The sequence below is a fragment of the Myotis daubentonii genome, chromosome 10 (genome assembly GCF_963259705.1).
Source record: "Myotis daubentonii chromosome 10, mMyoDau2.1, whole genome shotgun sequence".
NCBI lineage: Eukaryota > Metazoa > Chordata > Mammalia > Chiroptera > Vespertilionidae > Myotis > Myotis daubentonii.
Genome location: NC_081849.1, coordinates 79,980,563 through 80,006,899, shown reverse-complemented (window position 1 = coordinate 80,006,899; position 26,337 = coordinate 79,980,563). Strand labels below are relative to the sequence as shown.

At 46.5% G+C, this 26,337-nt stretch overlaps 1 protein-coding gene across 2 annotated transcripts in view; it reads right to left on the bottom strand.

The window, feature by feature from the left end:
- Positions 1-2,886: 2,886 nt before the first annotated feature.
- NPSR1 (neuropeptide S receptor 1) overlaps positions 2,887-26,337 on the bottom strand; it is a 69,809-nt gene continuing 46,358 nt past the window's right edge. Inside the window, exons 4-9 of one of the 2 annotated variants that reach the window (XM_059656177.1) lie at positions 19,939-20,032; positions 18,109-18,310; positions 10,048-10,124; positions 6,159-6,245; positions 3,706-3,886; positions 2,887-2,975 (exon numbers count right to left, since the gene is read on the bottom strand). In XM_059656177.1, coding sequence (XP_059512160.1) covers positions 2,894-2,975; positions 3,706-3,886; positions 6,159-6,245; positions 10,048-10,124; positions 18,109-18,310; positions 19,939-20,032 — 723 coding nt within the window. In that variant the 3' untranslated portion in view covers positions 2,887-2,893. The remainder of the gene's footprint in view (positions 2,976-3,705; positions 3,887-6,158; positions 6,246-10,047; positions 10,125-18,108; positions 18,311-19,938; positions 20,033-26,337) is intronic. The other variant, XM_059656178.1, reaches the window with a different exon arrangement.

Below are 26,337 nucleotides of genomic sequence, written 5' to 3'. Positions count from 1 at the left end.
TGCTTGTGCTTCCTCAGCAGACACGGGCGTGTGGCCCCTCTCCACACTGTGGATGCGGAAGGAGGCAAAGCCATTCTCTATGTGTGGACAGTTGCCTGACTCAAGTGAGGAAGGCAGTTTAAACCGCATGTCCGTTCCGTTTAAAACGGTTACCTTTTCCAGCCTTCATGATTAATCACAAGTTAAAGCCGTTAAAAAGGTGGGGAAAATAGGTGAAGATGTTGCTCGGTGAGATTAAACTTAAATTATGCTTTCCACAAGCCCCAAAAGCAGAGAAGTTGTAACCATTCATCTTTAACTTAGTCCAGTAGAGTGGAAACACTTCTTTTCTACGGGGTGGCTGCGCCTGAGGCCATGTGTTAATGTAACGGAGATTTCTCTCTTATCTCGGTGTGGGAAGTAAGCCTCTTTATTTTACACCCTCTGACCTGGACTCCACTAGGTCCCCAAGCCTACAGATAGTGACATAGCAGCATAAGCTTCCCATGGTTTCCTGCCTGGGAAACCATGTCTCTCTGACATCATAGTGATGATAGATGATAGGAAGTTATATGTTCCAAAGGGCGAATGAGTCAGGGCCGAGTCATCCAGTCACTGAGGTCCCCGGGAAAGAATTCCAGAAGCTCTCGCAGGATATGATGTAGCTCACTGTAACTCATTTCAATCTCAGAACCCGTGTCTGTAAAAGACACACTCTACCTTCTGCTCCAGCCTTCTTCTGTTCTCGTCTTGTTACCGGAAAGGGGGCTGGCCCTGCGCGGTCTGCTGGGGCGGCCGATACTGTGTGGGCTCTTGCTTTCATGCAGGAAAGATTTCACAATGCGAGTCCAAGAGATTTTGAGAGCACATTTATTAAAGCGGGGCCAGGGAAACAAGGACAGGCCTCGGGTAGAAGAAGCAACAGCAGAGCGTAGGCGGGGCTGCGTAGCTCCCTGGAGAGTCAGAGGAAAGGGGGCCTTGGAGACAGGTTCAGGGGCTTTGCTGGGGACGAGCTGCTGCTGCCCACGGCTCCCTGGTGCCCGTCTTGTGGGGTCCCTTAGAGTTTAGGAGATGCACACCTGTGGGGGAAGGAGAGGGAAGGGAAAGGGGTGGGCATGCTCCCAGGAGGGAGCCTGTGAGCTGGGTCTTAGGGTTTTGAAGTCTGGGGGTTCAAGGAGGTCTTAGGGGAGGATGGGTTTTGGCCTCTAGTGATTGGTTGGCACCAGGTCAGGGGGTCATTAGTCATTGCAGCTGGTCCTGGGGTCCCCCGCCTGGGTTTCCTGCTTTTCTGGGCCTGGAGCTGAAAAACACCTGGGGCCTAGATGTTGTCTCTAAGGAGGAAAGGTCTGGGGGTCTACATTTCATCACTAGTGATATGGAAGGTCAGGGGTCTAACCCACATGGCCAGGGACATGCCAGGGGAGGAAAGGCACCTGGGGGCGAGGCCTGGCACCAGATTTATCCCTGGTTAGACACCGGGGCTGTCCCTCCTGGTGGCCTTCTGCATCTGCTGTACATTCCTTGGCCAGTTTGCTCAGCTGTCTGCCTCAGTTTCCCCATCCCACTTGCCAAGGAATCTCCCCAGTTTCTTACTGTCCTGCCTCCGTCTGACCGATGAGACTATTGATGCCCAGAAACATTTGGTGATGGATGTGTGCGAAGTCGTAAGGACTGGCCATGGCCAGGTTCTCGTCACGTTTAAATCATGCTTCGCCCAGCTCAGCAAGTCCACGGATGTGAGGATTCCAGGGTCCACCCCGACATGAAGCAGGCTTCATTGGAACGGCAGCTCATTCTGCACCACCCGCACCATGGTCTGCCTGAGCTGCCGTCTTCAGGGTGGGGTGGGGGTGGGGGGGTGGGGGGCAGGGAGAGGCAGCACGACAACCACAGCGTCACGTTCAGGGCCTCCAAAGAGCACAAAGCCCTTCCCACTCCCCTTCACTTTCAGAACCGACTGGTGGATGAGGTAGGCAGACCCGGGCTTGACGGAGATGAAAACTGTCAGGAGACCCCAGGCCTCCTGTTTCGCTCTGTTAATTGGCGCCCATGCAGGCAGCTAGTTTAGCAGCGATTCCGGGTCTCCTGGGGCTCATCCTGATTGAAAGTGAAATGTTAAAGAGTACTTCTCGGCCTCTCCAGGCTTCCCGGGCTGCTCACACTGAGGTCAGTGGAGAGGGAGGCGGCCTTCACGACTCTATATCAGATGAGTTATCCAGGCTCTCAGATTCAGAAAATAATTCTCAGGAAGATAGCGATGGAGGAATCTGATTTCTGCCTAAAGAGAGATTTTCCCTGGGGCCACATGGAACTGAGAAGAGAAATGTATGGAAAAAATGCCACTGTGACCTTAAACACGCCATCTCGGGGTGCGCCCCATAATGAGGAATGGAGTGCTATTAACATATACCGCACATGTTAATGACTCCACCAGCAGAAGGAAAAAAAGAAAGTAAAAAAGTTGAGCCCAGAGTCATTCTGGGAAGGAGGATTCTGCCAAGGAGATTTTAATGTCAAGAATGTATGAGAGGCTAAAAATAAGAGGCTCACGCGCATCCCAGAGCTGTGGGCGGAGATGTATATATAATCAAATTAAATCCTTCCTTTTCCACTTATGGAAAAATCCAATGGTAAAAATCGACTAGAAAACATTTAGTCATATTTCGCTTGGATGATGCTTATAAATACCAATCTCCAGACTTGTCAAAATAAACCCACCAGCGCTTCCTGGCCGAGGTGCTAGGTAGACAATAGCAGCCAGCGACATGCAGAAACGATGAAGAGCTTGCAGACACATTGCGCATGGAAAAGCCGCAGGAATCGGCCCAGGCTCCATGCACATGCCCGGGGGGTGACGGGGACCCAGGAGAGCTGGTGGGGCACAGCCCTGCCGCTGCCCTGGGGTCTAGATGAATTATGGCTTGGACACAGCCTGCATTTCGTGCCTCTCAACCCTCTCCCGACAGGTGGTTCTGGAATCCCGTGATCTCTGCTCCCTAGAGAAAGGATAAAGCAGAAAGGGAAAATAATTGGACTTAATGGAAAGGGGAGTGGGGACTTTAAGAGAGAATAGCTATGAAGAATATATTAGGGATCAGGCACTGTGCTAAGCACGTTCCCTGTCACACCCCTGCTCTTCCTTCCCCACCAATTACAGCCCTCCTTCCCTCAGGTCAACACCAGAGCCCATGAGCGACATCACTGGCCAAGAGGTAGGCACTGTTGTTAGCCCCGTTTTACAGGTGAGCAAGCTGAGGTTTATGGACGTTACATAACTCGCCCAAGGTCACAGGTAGCTATGAATCCACAATGGCAGGATTTGAACCTCAGCCACTGGGATCCAACCCAGCCTTAAAGCATCCTGTTATTCTATTTCCTAAGAATGTCCCCTCCTATTCCCTGTAGTTTGTGCAGGAAAACAGCTGAAAAACAGCAAAATGAATGGAGTTGTGGGAGCTCTGCTACTAGTCACTCCGCTAAGCTCAGCAATGCCACTTGACTGGGCGGGCCTCTGTGCGCTTATCTGTGAAGTGGTCGTGGCGCTCCGTGTCCTTCCGTGTCTGGGCGCTTCCTGTGGACATGCTTGGCACACGGAAGGGTGGACTCTGTGTGACCCGGGGCAGCTGTTCACTGTAGAGGGTTTGTGGTCTCAGGCAAAGAGCACGGGCCATGGCCTGGGCCTGCGTTCACTCTGTCCCGCTGGTGAAGTGGCCGGGCACCCCTTACCGGAGGGGGAAGCAGACGGAGCTGCTGAAGGTGAAGTAGACCAGGGGGTTGATGGCGCTGTTCAAGGCCGGCAGGTTCTGGATGATCACAGACGCGTAGAAGCGCTGCTCGGTGTCGGGAAGGAGGCTGAAGTTGTCCAGCATGTCGAAGAGGAAGTAGGGGCTCCAGCAGCAGATGAAGGCTGGGGAGGAGCGAGCCATTAGCACCCCTCAAGGCCCCAGCCCAGGGATGGTCCTTAGCGCCTGGGGTCTCTCAGAAACATGCAAAACCGTTGTGTGCGTGAACCTTAATGTCATGTTCCCTTCAACACACACACACACACACACACACACACACACACACACACTCTCTCTCTCTCTCTCTCTCTCTCACACACACACACTCTCACACACACACACTCTCACACACACACATGCACACACACATATACACACACGTGTATGCACGTACACACACTTTCACACACATGCACACACACGTACACACTCTCTCACACACACATACACACATGTGCACACACACGTACACACACACTCTCTCACACACACACACATACACACACACACACCCCCCCCCCCGCAGATATGCCTGGAGCTTCTCTTTCTGTAAAGAGCATCTGGTTGGACCGCTGTCGGGACTCCTTGCTGAAAGCCTGGGAACTCTGGGCATGCAGGGGTGAGGTTGCCTTCCGGAGCCCTTTGTCCATGTGTGTGCTGTTGTGTGTAAGGGGGTGGGTGTTGGGTGTCTGGTTCTGGCTTCCCAGGGATGCCAACCCTGCTGCCTGGAGCAGGGCAGGCCCACCATGTCCCTTATATCCTTTGAATACCCAGCTGGACCCTCACATAGCAGAGAACCCTGCTTATAATCAGCCTAGTGGAGAAACCTATCTTTTGACCTACCTACAGGGCAGGACAAACCTCCATTTCCTGAAGGTCTGCTCTTTCCAGCCTGCAATGACCTTTGGAAGCCCCAGGACACCTGGCTTCATCCCTAGCTCAGGATGTCTGACACACACGTGTCCCCTTTCTGTCTCACAACCTCTCTGCACGCAGCATCTGTCTCACATATGCGGGAGTCCCTTACATATGTATGTGTTAAATTTGGTTCTTGTCTCTTGCTAATCTTCTCATGTCTATTTGTCTATGGGACCAGCCAGAAGAACCTTGAGGGTAGAGGAAAGTTTGTTCCTCCCCCACAAGGACACCAGGGGGAAAATTACTTTGCAGGGGGTAGGAGAGCGCGCCAAGACTTCCCGCTTGCCGTGTTTCCTATGATAAGCTTATTAGAAATACAAATAGAGCGCTGAAGTAGAAATAATAGATATAACTTCCAGGCAAAGGAAGTGGAGGAGAAACTAATCAAATGTTGCTTAGCAGTCAAGTAAGATGAAGATTGACAACGGACATTGGCATTTGGAGTTTGTGGTGACCTTGATAAGGGTGGTTTTCCTGGAGAAATAGCAAAGAAAGCGAACAGAAACATGCTCCGGGAATGAGAGGTAAAGAGTGGAGAAGTGGGGCTGGCAGGAGTGTGGTGAAGTGGGGCTGTTCCTACAGAGGCCATCCAGGCAGCTATCAGCGTATGTTCATGTGCCTGCGACCCAGTGGAGGGAAATCTGTGGGGAGGAGGAGATAATGGGAGACACACATTCTTGAGTGGGCAGGAAGGGGAGGGCTGCAGGCTCAAGAGGACGTGTTGGGCACTGCAGGAAGCAGTGCCAGTTTATCCACAGCAATGGAGAGAAGACAGAGGCACATGATAGAGGTTCTTCCCCCCAGTGCATGCGAGGGCAGGGGAGGGAGGAAGTTCCATTCTGCTTGGTAGTATTTCTCAGGGAAATAGGAATCAAGGTCATTAGCAGAGAGGGCCTCAGGAAGAGGACGTTTTGAAGGTTTGCGGATCACAAAGAGCACAGACCAATCTGACACAGATTAGGTGCTCCAGAGATACCCCTTTTTGTCCTGAGGTGAGGTGGCTTTATGGGTCTTCCGAGTAGAGGACGAGGGAAAGAAAAGGGAAGAAGACAAGATGGGCATCCGTTAGGGAGGAATTTATAGTGACCTTGAAATTAATCATCCAGAAGAAACTAACTGCTACATCTGTCTTCCTCTTGCTCATCAACCTCAGCCCGGGGGCGAGTATGCATTCAAGAAAGCAACTGGGTCAGGTGGGTGCTGGTGAGCGCCCGCTTCAGCTAGTGATCAGATTTTCTCCAAACTGTGCACCCCAGGACCTCAGTGCACAGCTAGATTAATGAAGAGAGAGATCAGGACCCCAAGGTCCCCTTTGGAGGAGCTACAGGTAGACTGATCAGTTTCACACATTCCTCGCCCAACCAGACAGAGGTGGGCGTGTCTGCAGACAACCCCTTCTCTCCACCACCGCGTGCCAGGTACCAGCTTGCTCTTGGAAAGTCCGCGCAGAGCTGCAGCCCAAGCAGGGACGTTGCTTACCAAGAATGATGACCATGCTGTACTTGATGGCCTTGATTTTTGCCTTTGAGAAGAGCCCTCGGTTGTACCTGGTGCACAGCTTTCCATCTGCAGATTCAAAGAGGGAGTGGTCAAATGAAGTGCTGTTCCTGCCAATAGGAACATGGCCGGTTAGTCCCACCGCTGTCACCGGGCCACGATTATCCTGCTCTCCCATACCCAGGGGGACCTCTTGGACATTTTTAGAGTAGAGATGGCTCTGGGCTGGATGTTGGAAACGGCTCAGTTTGCAGCTTACCATAAGATACAAACGTACTGGGACCTCCAGGCTCTCTCAGGAGGCTTGGCTGGAGGCCTGGAATCAGCCGAAGAAGCTGGAATGAGCGATGTGACCACAAGGGGCGATGCTGAGACACCCATCATCTGATTGCCTTGGCAATCCAGGGCAAAGCCATTTTCTTAGAATGGATACCCCAGGCGAACTCATTCATCTAACTCAGCAACTCCACTCTCGACAAAGGCTCAAACCAGGGATATTAAAAAAGAAAAAACAACCCTGAAGGATATGAGAATCCACTGGAATGTCAGCTTGATGGAGACAGGAACTTCGTATTTTCCACTCCTTTGTCCTCGGAACTTAGTGGGGACATGAGTCCTCCAACCCCACTTAGCATTTGTTGAACAAATTAATACAAGCCTCTCTCTCTCGTTGAGCAGTGGTAAAATAAAGGCTGGCGATGGGCAGAACGCAGCACAGTAGCTCTTAGCTGGCAAATTTGGGGATGGAGATGTTGGATACGAGTCTCTGGATGTTGTGGAAGAGCTTTTACTGTGGGGCTCCGGTCAGCCCACACGCACCTTTGTGAGAATTGGGAAGGATGCCCTGCCTCTGGTCAGGGGTCCTCCCAGGGCACCTACGTCATACGGGGCAGGGCAGCCCGTTCGAGGCCAACCCCTGTCCTCATTACCTTGTTCAGATTTTACATTTAACATTTACTTTCATCTCCTTGGGAGCTGGCACGGTTACCTTTGCACTGTTGATTCTGACCCCTCTCCAGTCCCATCCAGCCAAACCCAGCAAGCCTAGCACATCTGCTAAGGGACAAGAACGGAACAAAAAGGGCTAAAAGGCAGAGTTCCCGGTCTCCAGGAGCCTTCAGTCCAGCCTGAAGGATCGCACACGCCCCAGAGAGCTGGACAATGTGAGAGACCAGAACCAGGTCTGGATGAGAAGACAGCCGCCCCGCCTCAGGAACGACAAGAACAAGGGGCTTTATATGTGCGATGAGCTGAAATGCTAATTATAATGGATTTTTTTATTTCTTGATGTGTACCCTGTGAGACCACTCTTAGGCCTTCAAGCCATTCTGTGCATTTCACAGAACCAACCACATTTCAGTGGGCTAAGCAGGCAAATGCTTCACTAGCATTTACAGTGGTTTCCAATTGGGGCAACATCTGGACACATTTTTGGTTGTCACACGGGTGGGAAGTTACTCCTAGCACCTCGTGGGTCAGAGCCAGGGGTGCCGCTGAACACCCGTCAATGCACAGGATGCCTCCCCTGCCCACAGAGTTACCCAAACACTGTTGGTGCCAAGGCTGACAAACCCTGGTTGCTAAGGAGGTGTCTTGGGAAGATACAGGCTTCAGAGTCAGACCCCGGCTGTACCAATGACCAGCTGTGTAACCAGAGGCAAGTTGCCTACTGCTCCCAGCCTCCGTTTCCCAATTTTAAAAATGAGACGTGAAACACCAAATTCTCAGTTATGTTGAGGATTCAAGTAAAATAATGAAGTCAAGGTGCCAAGCCCTATGCTGAGCATGTCAATTTTAATAGTGTTTCCGGAGGACTGTGAGCTGCCTTTATGGAAGCGAGCAGAGGTATTACTGCATTTAGACAGTTTCTTATACAGTGTTGTTACCTGTGTATAGGAAGTCTGTACACCCCAAAATTACCGGGGGGAGTAGACCCACGGGAGGCAGGTCAAAAAGCCAGCCGACCCAATTGCCTCCTTCCCAAGTATCCTGTTTGCTGGGGAAGCGGCAGACTCCCAGGCTGACCGAGCTGGTTTTTCAGAAAAGTTCCCAGAATGACACTCGCTCTGAGATCTGCTTAAACTGGAAACGTGCCCATTTGCACAGAGCAGCTGGGCGGCAGTGTCAGCAGCTACCTGCCCTTCACTCTCCCAGGGAGACCAGCCAGAAGCACCTTTAGTCCGGCTGCCCTGGGAGATGCAAAGCCTCCAGCGCCTAAGGCCGGCTCTTCAAACACCGCCAGGCTACAAAGCGCCGTAATTCTCCTTTATTGGGAGATAAAAGGATTAATTCTACCAGCCCTGGCCCTGAACGGGAGTGAAAAGCAGTTACATTCAGCTGTCACTGTGCATTAATAGCTGGGGAAGGCTCAAGGCAGCAGGCTCATTAGATTCTGCAAACCGCCGTAGGCTGTTTCAGCTCAAGCATGAGTCCCTTGCGGGGGCCCACGCTGGGAATTAGTCTCCAAGTGGCCAGTTCCTGCTCCTCACCTTCCCCGCACGTCATGCCCCTTTTGGAGCCACTGGGAATCCGTTCCTGTGGGTTGAACACCGGAAGGGGGGAGGGGAGAGGACAGGCCAGGGGCCCTTGTTCTCCTGGGATTTTAAAATGAGGCAGAATTTATTCGTGGCTGGGAAGGGGAGCTATCTGTGGACCTATAATGAGTGCAGGTGATTTGTTAACAAGGAATCTACCTAGTAATATTTTAGGATAAATATTTTTTCATGTGTTTGGAAGTTTATATACTTCAGGTTCATTTAAATAATTAAACATGTTAAGAAGGTATGTCCGATTTCTACAATTTGTAAAAGTTGAAATTTGTTTTTGATTTCTGACCATTGATGGCCTCTTTAGCTACAAATATAACCCAATCCGCATGTTACATGTTTTTAGTGCATTATGTCTCACCTGCTTAACTGTGAAACTCTGGCCACTTCCGTCCTGAGGGTTTTTTCTTTCTCTTTTTTTGACCTTCTGGCAAACCAGAGGTTGTGGTTAGCTAGGAGGAGGTATGACCTAGCTCACCTAACTCACAGCCTTTTCTGTTCCTCAGCTCCTTAGCTCAGGCAGACCCAGGACCCGTGATAGGCCTGAAATCACCGTGGCAGAAACAAATTAGCTTTCATCAGATCCTTTCCCCTGGGGCCCACAGCTAGACTACATTTCCCAGCCTCCCTTTCGGCAGGGTGTAGTCATGTGACTAAGTTCGGCCTATGGGAACATGGGAAGAATCTTTGTACACTAGAACCAGGCCTGGATCATATAAACCACCTCCGTGCATACCCTGTGGTTGTTCTGAGTGAAGTTTTACTGAAAGGGAGTTGGGGGAGGTTACCGTGGCCACCTCAGGCTCAGCCTGCTGGGGGCTGGTGTGTTGGGACAGGGAAGGCATGGGCCCTGTTCCACTGGCTTAGGGTCCAGGATTGTTCTGTGGATCAAAGGCCGCTTTCTCAGCCTGTGAACTCAGATCAATAGGAATGTCTGCTCTGGGGTTTGGTGAATGGACGGTGTTTTCTCGGACAGTCCTCTCTTTTCACCCCAGTATCCTCCTCCTGACCAGGCCCGAGAGACTGGGGTCACCCCGAATTCTGGCTCAAAGGCTGCGTAGCAGGTCCCTTGGCTGGTATAGCTTGGCCAGGCTCGCAGTCCCCCCGTCTCCCTCCCCATTTCCAGGGAGGCCAGGTGGAGGAGGCAGGGCCTGCCTGGGACAGGGAAAAGAAGGGGGGACTTCGAAGGGGGTCTGATCTGCCTGCTGGGCCCTGGCACAACAGTGCAGGCTTGCTGTATCCAGAGCCCAAGCTCCTATTTGCTAGAGAAACCTCGGCAGAGGCAAAGTTTGCCAGGAGTTGGGTACTTCGGATCAGAGGCTTACCTGAGCAGTTGGAAATCACCGTCTCCTGGGCTTTGCTTTTAATCCAAATGGTTCGGATCACAATGGTGTAGATGACGCTGTGGAAAGGAGCAAAGGTAATAAATGGCTGCTGGGTGCCCACCAGAAGGACACAGGAGGGCGGCTTCCACTTCCTGAGTGTGCGGTATGGAGGGAGGGGTGCTCTGTATTTGCTCATTATAGACTCAGAGCCGATTGCAGCCGAAAGCCACCAGAAAGATCAGCTGGACGCAGCTACTTTTTGAAGTGAGGAGGGTAAGGCTGGTGGCCTTAAATTTCTCTAAGGTCACCCCAGTGGTTAGAGGTATAGTTGAGATTAGAATTCAGACACAGGGCTTAGGGTGAGAAAGATTCAGATTTGTAATCGGCTCTGCTGCTTGCTGGTTGTATGACCTGGACGTTAGTCTTTACTATGGCCCCATGGTTCCTGCCTCCAGTGTTCAGGCCTCTGTGTGATCCTCTCCATTGGGTGTGACGGGACCTGTGACTTGCTTCTAATCGATGCATGGGATGAAGGTGATGAGATGCTCATGATTACATGGGAGTGTAGCATCTGTCTTGCTAGTATCTGCCTCCATTGCTGGCTTTGAAGAATCATCCTGGGGCTGCAGAATCATGAGTCCTCCAACCCCAGGGAATTAATTCTGCCAAGAACTTGTGAGAGGTGGGGAAAGATCCTTCTCTGATGGGCAGCCCAGCCCTGGCTGACACCTTGGTGGATGCCTTGCCTCAGCAGATGACCCAGATAAGCCATGAACAGACTCCTAACTCACAGGAACTATGAGATAATAAAGTGTGCTGTTTTAAGTCATCAGGTTCATGATCATTTGTTATCAAACAATAGATAACATAGCAATTAGAGTAATTTAGCCTGAATGTATATGTCCCTCCAAAACTCAAATGTGGACATGTTAATGCCTGATGTGATGGTATCTGAAGGTGGGGTCTTTGGGAGATGCTTAGGTCATGAGGGTGGAGCCCTCATGAATGAGATTAGTGCCCTTCTAGAAAGAGACCCTCGCCATTCCACCACGTGCAGACAGAAGCCTGCAGCCTGAAAGAGGAACCTCACTGAACTCCGCTGGTACCTGACCTCAGACTCACAGCCTCCAGGACTGTGAGAAATGCATTTCTGTTGTGTATAGCCTGTGGTATTTTGTTGTAGCCCAAACAAAGACAGTGAGCCCTGGTTGAAACTGGAAAATGGAGTTAACAATACAAACCTCTTCAGAGATTTCTGGGATCAAATGTGACAACATTTAAAGGGCCAGCCACCGTGCTGGAAAATTAGCTGAGACTCAATAAATGTCATTTTCTGTCCTTCTCTCTTCCCCATTTTTCACATAATATCACAGCTCCTCTTATGCAATATAATATGTGCCTAACAGGAAATCAACATGTTAATGACTCAAAAGCAGCGACAAAATTTCTATCCCATGTCCCTTTTGGTAAATATAAAAATCAATAGCCTTCTTTCATGTCATTTGACATTTCCAATATATTAAGTATCTCCACTGAAAACTTGGGGGGAAAGCACTGCGTTGTTTTAAAACCCTACCAGCTTCCCTCTTGAGAACCACTGGGTAAGAGAGAAATCGGAGCTCTAGTCTGCAGCGGCTGAGAAGGCACTAATTGCTTTTAATGATCTTTAGAATATAACTTAATTAATGACTTGTTAAAATGCTCTGCTTCTTAATGCTTTTGCTGTCTTGTTCAGCCAACCCCTCAGAGTGCTCTAAGAAAGCTAGAGGCCTTTTTGGAGCACCCCCCCTTCTCCTCAGATAGCTGCCCAGGGATTTTTCTGGAATTTGCATGTCTACATTAAAGAAACAAATGAGAACAAAAATTACTAGCGAGTCTATTCTTTACTCTAACTCGAGCATTTGTTAGAGCAGGGAAACTTTTCCCCAAGGAAATGAAATCCAAGGAAAGCTTACAGCCACACGAGGTACTGTATATTATAATTGCAAGTCCGGTACTTAATTGATCACTAATTCAAATATTTACTAACAATTGAGCAATAATTCAAATATTTATTGACCACCAACCACATACATGGTGGGAATGAATAAAGGTCTTATGTGTTAGGGGTGTGGGCCTAAGTCACCTCCACCTCATCTTTGTTTTTTTAAAATATATTTTTATTGATTTCAGAGAAGAAGGGAGAGGGAGAGAGAAATAGAAACATCAGTGGTGAGAGAGAATCATCTATCAGCTGCCTCCTACACACTCCACACTGGGGAATGAGCCTGCAACCCGGGCCTGTGCCCTGACCAGGAATTGAACCGTGACCTCCTGGTTCATAGGTTGATGCTCAACCACTGAGCCATGCCAGCCAGGCCCCCCCCCCCCCCGGCCCCCCATCTCTAAAGGACCAGTGAGGCAAGTAGAAAGCCAGCACCAGCTTTACTGTTAGCCGGGAAAATGTCTCGTAAGGAGGACACCCCTTTAATTTATTACCCAAATCAGGCCACTTCTCGGGGTGTAACAGTCACACATCAGAGAGACCTCAGAATGAGCTCTGTCTCCTCTTTCTTCCTCATTTCTTTCTTTGAAGTCATCAGCAAGTTGTGTGGTTTGTCCCTGCAAAGTGTCCCCATTACCTGCCCCTGCCTCACCATCCCTGCTCTTCAGGACCCTTACCATCTCTGTTTATGTGTGTTGGTGGGTTTTCACTGTGATCAAATACACAGAACATAGCATGTATCATTTTTACCGTTTTTAGGTGTGCAGTTCAGTGGCATTAAGTACACTTACATTGTTGTGCAACCGTCACCACCGTCCATTTCCAGAACATTTTCATCTTCTCAAACGGCAGCTCTGTCTCCATTAACCACAGAAACATGGAAAGCTTCGTGAATTGATGTGCTATTCTTACCCAGAGGCCACACTATCCTCCCTGCATCACTCCAATCTTAGTGTGCTTGCTGCCGAGGTGAGCACCCCTTCTAGTCTCCTGCCGATTACTGCCTCAGTCTTCTAAGATCTCCACTCTGCTACCATGTCAGATGTTCACCCCACCATGGGAGCTGGTGCTCCCGGGCAGAGAACTGTCCCCTGGCTCCAAAGCCCTCCAGGGCCCCCTCTTTCCTACAAGATGATACCCAGTGTCTTACGTGGAGCACCCGAAGCCTCCCCTCGTCTTCCTCAGCCTTCCTCACCTTGATCATTACCATCCTCCACATAAGCATAAGTGACACACATAGTCTATAATACAGCAATAAATATTATATAATACATTGTATATGAGTATGAAGGAGCAAATGCTGTGAAGATATAATGTAGGGCAGTGATGGCGAACCTTTTGAGCTCGGCGTGTCAGCATTTTGAAAAACCCTAACTTAACTCTGGTGCCCTGTCGCATATAGAAATTTTTTGATATTTGCAACCATAGTAAAACAAAGACTTATATTTTTGACATTAATTTTATATATTTAAATGCCATTTAACAAAGAAAAATCAACCAAAAAAATGAGTTCGCATGTCACCTCTGACACGTGTGTCATAGGTTTGCCATCACTGACGTAGGGTGATATACCCATATACAATAGGGGTCTTGACTTGCCCTGGGGGTTAGGGACACCTTCCCAGAGGAGGTGACCATTCAGCTAAGATCTGGAGAAAAAATGGTGATTTAAATGCAGAGGGAGATGATCCCTCAGGCAGAGGGAACAGTATGTGCAAAGGCTCAGAGACAGGAGGGAGCATGGCACAATTGAAGAACTGTGTGTGGGCAGTGTGTGTGTGTGTGTGTGTGTGTGTGTGTGTGTGTGGCCCAAGATGAGGGGGTCCTTGTACACAGGGTTAGAGGTCTTGAGCATTATCATGAAACAATGGTTGCTTGACAGTTTTTTGAATATCAGACCTTTTATCAGTGTGGGTGTGTTGTTTCTATACAGGTGCAGAAGCTGGTGTCTAAACTGAACAGTCCTGGAAAGGTATACCAGATGTTCCTAACAGCACTGCCTCAGGAGTAGGACAAAGGGGATGTGGGGGGAACATTTTTCTCTTTCATTTCATACTCTATTGCATGCTTAGCAATTTTCCACACAAAATAATGGCTCTGACTGTCATAAGGAATAGGGACGTAAAAGGGGTAAGGATAGATAGGAAGCTATTGCGCTGGACAGAATGAAAGATTGTAATAACCCTGGGAGTGTATACCGCCTCAATTGTCCTTGAATTTTATTCCAAGTCTTGGTGAAATGAATACACAGTGTGGCCTAAAGTTAAGGGGGTGAGAATATGCCAGCCTCCGCAGGCTTCCCAGTCTGATCCCCATGCCCCATGCAAAACCAATGGATTTGTTTCACAGACCACAAATCAGTGCTCCATGACAAACGTGCTTTTACCCACTTACTCCTTCACAGTTGTCGGCCGTGGGTCTTTTCTGCCTCTACCCTGATCTCACGGAGATGAAAATGAAGAAGAATGAGGTATCAATTAGGTGCAAGCAAATAACCACAGCTAATGCAAAGCACCGCAGTAGGGCTGACAACCTCCCCAGCGGCAGTAAGACAGGTATGACACGTGAATTTGAAAATAACAGAAGTTGTGTTGACCCAGAAAAACACTGTATTGCCTTTAATGTCCCTCACTAGGATTTCAAGTCCTAGGAGCCTGATTGAACTAATGACAGAACAGCTACATCTTTATTCAGACTCAGCTCTCTCATGAGCTTGCCACAGACAGTACGACTCCTCTCTTCCTCTCTCTTTTCTCCCCTTCTTCTTTCCATCACAGATATTTATGGAGGATTGACCATATGCCAGAAATGGATCTAGGCAGTAAATAGCCAGAAATGTCTGTGTTGGGTGTATATGCAGGGGGTATGCTATTTCCAAGGACAACACAAAAACACCCAAGTTGGGTTGTAGGCAAGTTTGATGAGAAGCCCTGGTGGAAAGAAGCAGCTCAAATGAATGGGGGACACCAGACAGTGAAAGACCCACATGGCAGATCTGGCTAGACAGCACAGGGGGAGCCCCTGGTTCACGCAGGCATCCGCCCTGCTGAGCAAGGGTTTTGACTGATTTCATGAGCTGATAGGAAATCAATCAGGAGAGAAGCCAGGACCTGCGGCTGTCACTGAAATTGATCAGTCAGTTGCTCATGACAGCCTGAGCCATTTCCTCCCAAATACTTTCCTGGGGCTGGGACAGGCCTCTCTCCTCACCCACGTGCCCCTGATAATGTTTCTATGGTTGTCTAAATAACCTTCTTCTCTCCTTCAAGATTCCTCCCAAATTCAACTTGGTGGGGAGGAGCATAGTAAGTTGAAATGAACTGCAGAGGCGAATGTATCGATTGAACAGAATGACGGGACAATCTGTAATCTCAGCCAGGCTACTGGGCTGGCTTGTGGGGACCACTCTGCCCAGTTTGACCTCTAATGGGGAGCAAGCCATTTCGTTCCTTTCAGCCCTAAGTCTGTTTTTGTACAAAATTCAGCTTTAGTTATTTTTTTCTGAGACTAAATGTGAGCAAAGAGGAAGAACAAGTGATTCCCATAATATCAGAAAACACTTGGAAAATACACAACCACTTAATGATCAAAGAAATGCATATTGAAACAATGACATAGCTTTTCATTAAATTCTATGACTGGCAATCTATATATATATATATATAAAAGGCTAATATGCTAAGTGTCCGACCATCTGGGTAATGACATCATATAGCAATGCCTGGCTTCCTCTCCCTAGCGACTAGCCTCCTTGCAGTTTCTTCAGCCCAGGAACATGACTTGCTTCATAGCCAGGTGCAAACATTTCACACTTTAACCAAATGATTGTGAAGCATTTTCCCATGCCTCATCTCATTTGATCCTCACAGAGTCCTGGAATAGGTAGATAGGAGACTTGGTAGAATCCTATTTTCTTTTTATTAGCTGGAAAATGGAGATTTAGAAAGCTTAGAAACTTGACCCAACTGAAAAGAAGAAATGGTGGACCTTGAAAATGACTTCAGGTGTTCTCACTGCACAAATATAATCAAACACTGTTGCAGTTAAATATTTTACCGTCTGTTCTCCCTGCATGATCTACAATAATAATCTGCTTCGTGTTCGTATTTACTGCTGTGTTGCTGACAATTACCTGAAAGAGAAGTTGGGGTGCTTCACTGGGCTGGAAAAAGTTTAGCTAAATCAGGAAGCAGGTCTAATTAAGCAAGTTTATTCTAGATCTATAAAAGGCTAGGTTGACTCACGCATGCGCAATACATATAAAGCTCTCGCTGGCGCCAAATGCATGACTGTGTTTCCATCAGTCATTGTTGATTGTGAATTTGGTTGACACTTATAGAGAGAGGGCGAATAGCAATATAAAAATAATTCTTCTAATTAATTTCCTTCTGTGCACAAATCCATGCACCGGGACACTAGTGATTTAATAAAAAAAATGGTACCACCTCCCATTGGGTCGGGGGGAGAAAAACCAGAGTTCTTATTTGCTGTTGGCAGGAACCCTTTTTCCCAGAGGACAGTTGATAACTATGCATCAGTCTTAAAGTGAGCATCATCTTTGATCTAGCAATTCCACAAGAAGGACTTTGGAGGAACTGATCAGAGACTCAAGTGATTTTTTTTAAGGACATGGGTTTTTATCATAGCACTAGAGGCCCGGTGCATGAATTTGTGCATGGATGAGGTCTGGCTGGCCCGCCCTGATCCCAGCCTATTGGGAGCAGGGAGGTTGGCCAGCTGGCCCCGCTCCCATCAGGCGGGTTGGCCGGCTGCAGTGTGCGTCATAGCAACCAGTTGTTCTGGTCATTCTGGTCGTTCCAGTCGCTTGGCTTTTATATATATATAGATTATCCTACCAAAGCCTGATTTCCTTTGCCAAGGACAAAGTATGTGAAACCCCATGGCAGGCTTGGGGACACTCAAAGGGTGCAGGATCGCAGGATCGGCATGCCCTGTATCCACACTGAACACCCAGATAACTCCCTGCAGCCCCACCCATGCACTCACCCTTCCAGAGGTGGCCCTGCCACATGACCAGGTGGGGCCTGTCCTGTCCAGGTGGCTGTGGTCTTCTTTGCTGAAAGACTAGCTCTGGCCCACCATTGGCCACAGGACAAAGGGTGGTTTCTAAGGCCCTTCCCAGTCGAGCTTCACCCCAACCAGAAAGAGCTTACTGCCAACTTCTCTCCCACTGGCTCTGCCTGCCTGTCCTTTCCTGTTGCCACACTCACTCTGACCTCCGGTCACCAGGGAGCCAACTGCCCCTCTGCTTTCCCCTTCTCCTGTCTGAGTTCTTCTATCCTTCAATGTGGGTTCCGGGAAATGCTCCCTGCCATTACCTGACCTCTAGCACACACACTCGACTTATGTTTTGTGTTATTGTTGTTTTTGCTCAGTTTTGTTTCAACTATCTTTTCAGTGATAAGATCTCTGGAACTGGTACTATGTCTTATGTCTTATACTTGAAAGGCTGGACAAAGAGCAAGGTGTGAAATCAGACCTGGGTTCAAATCCTGTGAGATGTTGGGTAAGTTACCTAACCTCTCTGAGCTTGAGTGTCATCATTTATTAAATGGGGACAGCAGTAGTTCTTTCATAGAGTTGAAGCATGACTAATGGGGTAACTGTTAGCCACTTAGCCCAGTGCCTGTCTCATAGCACACACTCAGCAAATGTTAGTGCCCTGCCCCTTGCTCTACTTCAGCGGTTCTCAACCTGTGGGTCGTGACCCCTTTGGCGGTCGAACGACCCTTTCACAGGGGTCGCCTAAGACCACCCTGCATATCAGATATTTACAGTGTGATCCATAACAGTAGCAACATGACAGTTATGAAGTAGCAACGAAAATAATTTTATGGTTGGGTCACAACATGAGGAACTGTATTTAAAGGGCCAGAAGGTTGAGAACCACTGCGTCTACTTGGAGGAGTTGGGCTTAGCACAAGCTTTAGATACAAGTGTGTGGCCCAGCCACTTCCCCCAAGAACATGAGGAACAGTGAGTGGGCTGTAGGGGAGGAGAGAGGCAGTTGACAAACCAGGAAAGCTCCCTCGGGGTCTGGCCTGCGGGCCTCTCACCTGATGATGGCCAGAGGGATGAAGTACACCAGAAAGGCCACGATGGTCATGTACGGGGTCCAGTAGGACTCATCGGGCCACCGGGCCCAGCACTGCACCTCGCCGTTGGAGAGCCTCCTTTTCCCGAATATGATGAGGGTGGGGATGGCGAACAGGAAGGAGAGGCCCCAGGCAGTGGCGATGAGCACCTTGGCTTGCTTTTCTGCTCCGAGAAAACAGAGGAAGGGCTGGGCCTCATTAATTTCATAGTGAGGAAATACATGGCTCTACATATTTAAAAGAACACTATGATATTCATCGCTGCCTTTCCTGTAATTGAGGATGCTGTTCAGAATACTGCACAGTGTCTTCCAGAACTCGTCATATTTGCGCTGAGCTAAACAGTGGGGTTTTTTAACCCGGTGAGTATGGGGAGACATGTCACTGACCATGCTTCCCTCCTGGCTATAGACCCCAGGCCCTCCACCTCCAGCAGGTGTCCTGAGACACCCCCGCATGCTTCCTGATACGTACTTTCCCTTCTCTCCTATTTCTTCAACTTAAAATACGCTGGTGGAGGTGTCTTTTTATAGACCACATTCACTCCTTCCTGGAGCCTGCTGGGCATAAGCAAATGGATGAATAAGTGTATCACACCTTTGTATACATGTATCATAGACTGTCTCTCCCATTTCCCCTCATCCTATTCCCCGCTTCCTTCTCTATCATAATCCCCAGGGCATGGCGTGCTCAAAAGCTTGGCGTTGGACACACACACACACCACACACACACACACACACACACACACACACACACACACACACACACCTTAGATAAAGCCTATGAAACAGGTAAATTAAATTACTTTGAACTGCACACAATAAATTGATATGTTTCAGGTTAAAATTACCTTTTTGCATGTGGTCACTCTGGCTTGCCCAGCTCTCATTCCCAGAAGTGAGGACTAGGTGGTGGGCGTCCTTGCAGGCAACTGTATTTTTCTTGCATTCTCTCCTCTGCCTTTCTCAACAATACCTAGCATTGCTTTGACTTTTTCTTTATATTAATCTTATCATACTGCATGGGTTACTCTGCATGCTGTCGTATCACTGAACATTTTTATGTCAATGCACATTACTGCCCATGGCTCTACCACATCCTCATTGAGAGAGACAGGGTATGTCACAGGCAGCTGAGCTAGACCCACACCATCTGAGTTCAAATCCAGCCCCTGCACCTACTAGCTGCATGACCTTGGGCAAGTTACTTTTACTTTCTGAATTGTAATTGCCTAGACTGGAAGATGCAGATAATACTAGAGCCTACCTCACAGAGCTGTTGTGAGGATTAAAATGTTTAACATATGTAAAGAACTTAGAGTCATGGATGGCACATAGCATGCAATCAATGCACCTAAGCTACTAAAACTTCTACAGGACAACTGGCCATTCCTCCACTGAGGGACACCGAGGGTAGCAATGAATTCCTGCTATTCTAAGCAATGCTACAAGACACAGCACATGTATACATGCACCCAGAGAAGATGCCAAGAAGTAGAATTTCTATGTCAAGGGCTACAATTCATTAGATATGGTTAAGTTGCCAAAGTATCTGCTCCAATAGTATGTATTCAGTAGTATCTGATGACATTAATTCTATTTAGTCTAAAGTTCTGCTTGCTCTATTAATTTTGCTGCCTTGGGTGTAAATTTTGCAGAATGGTATTTTAAAGACATTATCTATTTTCCAGAAGTTGGGCTTTTGTCACATTTTTAATGACATTTGACTATACCTTGTAGTCAAGATTGTATAGCAGGCCTACAAAATAGCAGTTGGTTGAGGCAGCTCACCTCCTTGCAGGAACTTCATGGGGTAGACGATGGCATGGTATCTGTCTATGCTGAGGGACACCAGGACATAGCTGGAGGCATAGAGCAGCACAACCTGGAGGCAGAAGTGAGAGGAGCTGTGTGACATCACAGAGGTGAGGGAAGGTGCCCAGTGGAAAGAGGGGTGCTTTGTGCTGTTTGGAAACCGGGGCACTGAACCCTGGGGGAGGTGGGGTTGGGTTAGGGGGGGAAGGCTGGCTCCCAGTCTAGGAAGCAGATTGCTGTTCTTGATGCCGGAACTGGCACTGCTAGTGGTGACAGTTGAGATGGTCCCAGCTCTCTCTGGCTCACTCACTCGCTTGGTTTCCTGGAGACTCCGCATTTCAGAATCAGTCTCTCTTCGGACATTTTCAGGGTACATTTGTTGGTGCTTGACTTTTAAAGCTAAATCTAATTTTCTCTGTCACCATGGACATTCCAGAATAATTAGAAACAAAACGTCCACTTGCCTTTTATCTGCGTGAGTTGTTGAGAGATGATGAAAGAAGGGTTTGGGTTGAAACAGGCTGGTTTAAGTCATTCGTCATCCTGGGAGCAGACACTCAGAGCTCCCCTTCCTTTACTTCCCCAGTAGAACTCCTCCCTACAGTAGGTCCTCGGGTCTCCCCTTCCTGCTCCCCACCCTCTCTTTTATTAACCTTGTCCAGCCCTGTAATTACCCTGTGTGCAGTGCTATTTGCATACTTTGCGAGAAGGAAATTGGGATATGAGACCTTAGTATCCCTCATGTGAAGAGCACACTCAAACTGTAATGACAGGAAATAGCTCTGAAAGGAGGAGCAAGGAGAAAAATCCTCAGCTAACTCTGAGCCTCTTTTCTACTCGGAATGTAGCATCCCTCTGCCCTAGAACCGTCAGGTCAAATCCAGAGCACGTAGAGGAGGAATGCAAAGACTGGAGTTGAAGGGTGACTGTCTGAATTTTTCTAAAATGAAAAGGAAATAACATGACTTTGACAATGACCTTTGTCTGAATTTGTGCCTTTTTGTTTTTCCCCCTGGCTCAGACAAATCCCAAGCAACTACATTGCTGCACTTTATTATCTTTATTTTTGTAGCACGACCACAAGACAGCCCAGCACTAATATTTCGAAAGGTGTCGCCAGGTGGGGGTTCTGAGGACTGATCAGAGATTGAGGGCTCCATGAGGAATTTAAGGGGAAGTTCTCCTCTTGCTAAAAAGGTGATACTGGGATAGGAAGGAAAATGATGGCCAACTTTAACCAAAACATCAGACAATCGATTCCCTAGAGAAAGTTGGGATTTCTATGTGTGGTCCATGAATTCATAATTGTTAGGGCTGTTGAGGGGGTGACCTCAGAGAGGGGATGGGAAAGAGAGCTCCCCGGGGCAAAACCCTGGGAGGTGGAATGGTGCATGGTGAAAAGATCATCAGAATCTGCGCCATCGGAGACTGCTGAGTGAGGTGGCTGACACCAGCTCCGAATCAGAGCAGGAAGAAAGGTCACGGTGAAGAGCGCCCGGAGAAACAGGCAACGTTAATAAAAGCCATCTATTTGGAGACACAGTCAAAGAGAGTATTTAATTTCAGGGCTCTTGGAACATCTAGGCAGGGGTAAAAAAATATTAAAGGTTACCTTAAAAAATGCATCTCAGATGGTCATGCTTTTCTTCACAAAGATAAATGAAAAAGAGTATAAAAACATGTTCACAGTTTTGAAAGAAAAAGTATGATCCAAGGACTTTATAAATATATTTTTATGCCAAGGCACAGAATTATTCATATATATATATATGGAGAAAATATAACAGCACTTCTCCTTCCTGAAAAATCTTCCTTGAGGAAATATTTCTGCCAATTGGGAATTGTTTCAAAATGAAGAACTAAAGAAGAGGGAAGAGATTGAATAATAATCGCTAAGGTATGCAATGAGTCAGAAAAACACAAAATGTTTACAAACAACTATGAATATAGTTATGAAATTTTTCAGAAAAAAATCTGGGAAGTTGAGTGAGAAAAGAGGGTAGAAGGAAAGAAGTCATGTTACATTTCCATTTAGGCATTCAGGCGTCTCTTTTGCTTTTTACTTTGATATTAAATTTAAAATTAAAGATAACCTACATAGAGTGAAATAATAATGGAGAAAATTATCTTATTAGTTTCCTATGGCTACTGGAACAAATTACCACAAACTTTGTGGCTTAAACCAGCATGAATGTATTCTTTCATTTTTGTAGACCAGCGGTCCGAAATCAGTTATAGAGGCTCAAAATCAAGGTGTTCCAGGACCCCCCTTGCCTTGGAGGTGCTGAGGAGGATCAGGACCTCCTCTCCAGCTGCAGGTGGCCGCCAGCATCCTTTGACCACACCCATCCCACCTCCGAGTCCAGTCCCTGGTTACCATGCCTCCTCTGTCTCTGAGTCAACTCTCCCCTTATAAGGGTACAGGTGATTGTAGCAGACCCACTAGGATAATGCAGAGTCATCTCCCCACTTCAAGATCCTTAGTTTAATCACATCTGCAAAGTTTTCTACGGTTTCTTTTTTCTTTTCTCTTCTTTTCTCTTCTTTTCTCTTCTTTTCTCTTCTTTTCTCTTCTTTTCTCTTCTTTTCTCTTCTTTTCTTTTCTTTTCTTTTCTTTTCTTTTCTTTTCTTTTCTTTTCTTTTCTTTTCTTTTCTTTTCTTTTCTTTTCTTTCTTTTCTTTCTTTCTTTTTTTTTTTTGCCACATAGAGTAAACATGCATAGGCTTTGGAGATTAGGAACTGGGTATTTTTTGAGGGCCGCTTTTAGCCTACCATAATTAGTAACCAAATAGGAAGGAAAACACAAGCAAATAGGAAGAAAGGTTAAGACGGAAACATTAAATGAGGTGCCTGAAATAACACCAAACACGACTTGTCACGATCAATAGAAATGGCTTGAGCCCCTTCACTGAAACAAACAAGGACTGGTCACACAACTCTCCCCGAATCCAACTGTGTCCTGTTTAGAAGAGAAACCTCTAAAACCAAATGGCTATCAAAGTTTACAAATGGAATGACAGATAGGAATGTCAAGCAACTAAAAACGAGAAGGAGGCATTCATTACAATACTACTATTCGACAAATTAAATGTAAGGCAAATAGCAGTTCATGTGACAAAGGGGTTATTTCTATTAGTAAAAGATACAAAACATCATGGCAAGAAAATATTAATAAACTTATTGATAACATAAAACTAAATATAAACTACTAAAATGCTCAGAGCTTTACAGAGGAACAGATACAATTATACATAGATAGGAAAAAACAAAATTTAAGAATAATACACATTATTGTAAAATATCAAGGGAACATTTCAAAAATTGGTCATAAATGAAACTATGAAAAAAAAACAACCCTCAATAGATTCCAAAAAGTGGCAGTTGTGCCAATTTACAAGCAATAAAAGCTGACATTAGTATTATGTTTTTTAATACCACTTGGAAATGTAAACGCCCTTATAATTAACTCGAGTCAAGAAGGAAATTGAAATACAATTATAGTCAATTCATAAATGTCAACAACGAAAATTCTACACATCAACAACATATGGGATACCATTTGGAGAACAGACGGCAGTTTGAGGACATATGTTTGAATTCTCACTACCCCACCCCTCAATTCTGACAAAAATGACCTAGGAAATACGAAACCAAATAAAATCTTGTGGAGATGTGAGACTTCAATAGAGGAAATTTAGAGGAATTTTATTTTTAAAGATGCCAGACCAGATTCATTTAAAGGAAGATTCCTAGACGAACTTAAAAAATATTTAGTGTACTTTATTTCTATAGAACAATTTTAGATTTACAGAAAAAAATTGAGAAGATGGTACAGGTTGATTGTGGGAACATGTTTCTGGCCTCTGTTCTGTTCCATTGATCTACTTGTTGATTCTTTCACCAATTCCATGCTGCCTTAATCACTGTAGCTTTATTATAAGTCTTGAAATCAGATTGCTCTTCTAAACTTGTTCTTCTTCAGTATTGTGTTGGCTATTCTGTGTCTCGTGCCTGTCCATATAAACTTTAGTTTGTCTGTATCTATAAAATAACATGGCGGGATTTTGATTGGGAATGCATTGAATTTGTACATTACATTGGGCAGAATTGACATCTGAACAATAGTGAGTGTTCCTGTCTATGAACATGGAATATCTATCCACTTATTTAGATATTCTTTGATTTCTCTCATTAGAGTTTTGTGGTTTTAAAATATTTATTTTGCATGTATTTTGTTAAATTTACACCTTAGTATTTCATAGTTTGGTGCTACAAAAATGCTATTGTGGTTTTAATTTTAAATCCAAAATTTTTATTGCTGATACAGGAAAAGAAAACACACAATTGCCTTTATGTATTAACTTTGTATTCTGTAACCTTACCATTTCCATTTAATAGTCCTATAGGGTTTTCCTCCTATTCTTTTGGATTGCTTATATAAACAGTCTTGTTTGTGAACAAAGTTATTTTTATTCCAATCTGTTTGGAATTTTATTTGCTTTCCTTGTCCCATTGAATTAGTTGGCACTTTCAGTGCAGTGCTAAGTAGGAATGGCGAGAGGGAGCATCCTTGCCTGGTTCTTGGTCTTAAGAGGAAAGTTTCTGGTTTCTCACCATTAAGTATGAGGTTATTTTATAAGTATTTTTGTAGATATTCTTTATCAAGTTGAGGAAGTTTCCAACTATGCAGTTTTCTGAGAGTTTTAAAAAAAGTCATAAATGCGTGTTGAATTTTGTCAAGTACTGTTCTGTTTCTATTGATAAGATCATATACATTTTCTTTACCTTTTTGATGTAATGGGTTACATTAAATTTTTTTGCACATTTTGTAATTGTCCCGCAGTTCTTGGATATTTTATTCCATTTTTTAAAAAAATACACATCGCCCTGACCGGTTTGGCTCAGTGGATAGAACGTCGGCCCGCGGACTGAAGGGTCCCAGGTTCAATTCAGGTCAAAAGCATGTACCTTGGTTGTGGGTACATCCCCAGCAGGGGGTGTGCAGGAGGCAGCTGATCGATGTTTCTCTCTCATCGATGTTTCTAACTCTCTATCCCTCTCCCTTCCTCTCTGTAAAAAATCAATAAAATATATTTAAAAACACACATCTTTTAGAGTTGTTTTAAGTTCACAGCCAAACTGAGTGGCAGGTACGGATACTTCCCATAAACTCACAGCCCTCACTTGGCACAGCCTCCCTCATTCTCAAAACCCCTCATAGGAGTGTCGCAATCAATGGACAGATGCCTGGAACCGGCGTGTCTTCCAGTCATCGCAGGGAGTCTCTGTGTGAATGTCGGGCATAGTTGTGACACAGCCAGACAATGGCGGCTCTGCCTTTGCCTCCACTTCCTGCTTGCACAAAGCTTTAAGGTCAGCCAAAGGCGAGAGGTCAGGGCCTTCTCTCTTTCTTCCTTAGCATGGGCACCGTCCTGAGCGTGCCCTTGGTCTTCTAGATTCTCAGGGCTCGGTCAGAGGTTTTCTAAACCCCTATGAATATCCCATTATTCAGCTTATTTTAAAAAAATATAATTTATATTTCTTTTTAAAATTTTATTAAGTTTATTGAGGTAACCTTGGTTAATACAATTACATAGGCTTCAGGTGTACAATTCTATAACACACCATCTGCATATTGCATTGTGTGTTCACCACCCAAAGTCAAGTAAGCTTATGTTTATTTTTTTAAAATATATTTTCACTAGAGGCGCGATGCATGAAATTTGTGCATGGGGGGGCGTGGCCTCTCAGCTCAGCCTGCACTCTCTCACAATCCGGTACATCCCTCTCACAATTTGGGACCCCTTGCTCTTAAACGCCCACCTGCTAGCTCCTAACTGCCCGCCTGCTCACTCCTTACTGCTTGGCTCACAGCTCCTTAGCCCTGTGCAGAGGCAGGAGAGGCCACCGCCACCGCGGCTGCGCTTGCCAGCCATGAGCCTGGCTTCTGACTGAGCAGCACTCCCACTGCTGGGAGAGCACTGACCACCAGGCGGAAGCTCCTGTGTTGAGTGTCTGCCCCCTGGTGGTCAGTGAGCATCATAGTGACCAGTCGTTCTGGTCATTCCGCCGTAAGGGTCACTGGGATTTTATTATATAGGATACTATTAGAAGGAATATTATTGACATGAATAACTCAGGGTCAAAAGGACATTTTTCAGTTAGCGATTTGAAAAGACATAGGTTACCATGTATTTGAAAAATGTGAAGTAAAGTGTGGCAGCAAGTCTCCAAGTTATCCCCAGTGATCCTTGCCTCCTTTGTGGGTCTTTTATTTCCATTCTGAATCAGGGCTGACCGTGTGACCCATGGAATAATGTGGAGGTGATGATGTATAATTTCTGAGACGAGTTCATAAAACATGTGCCTCTACCA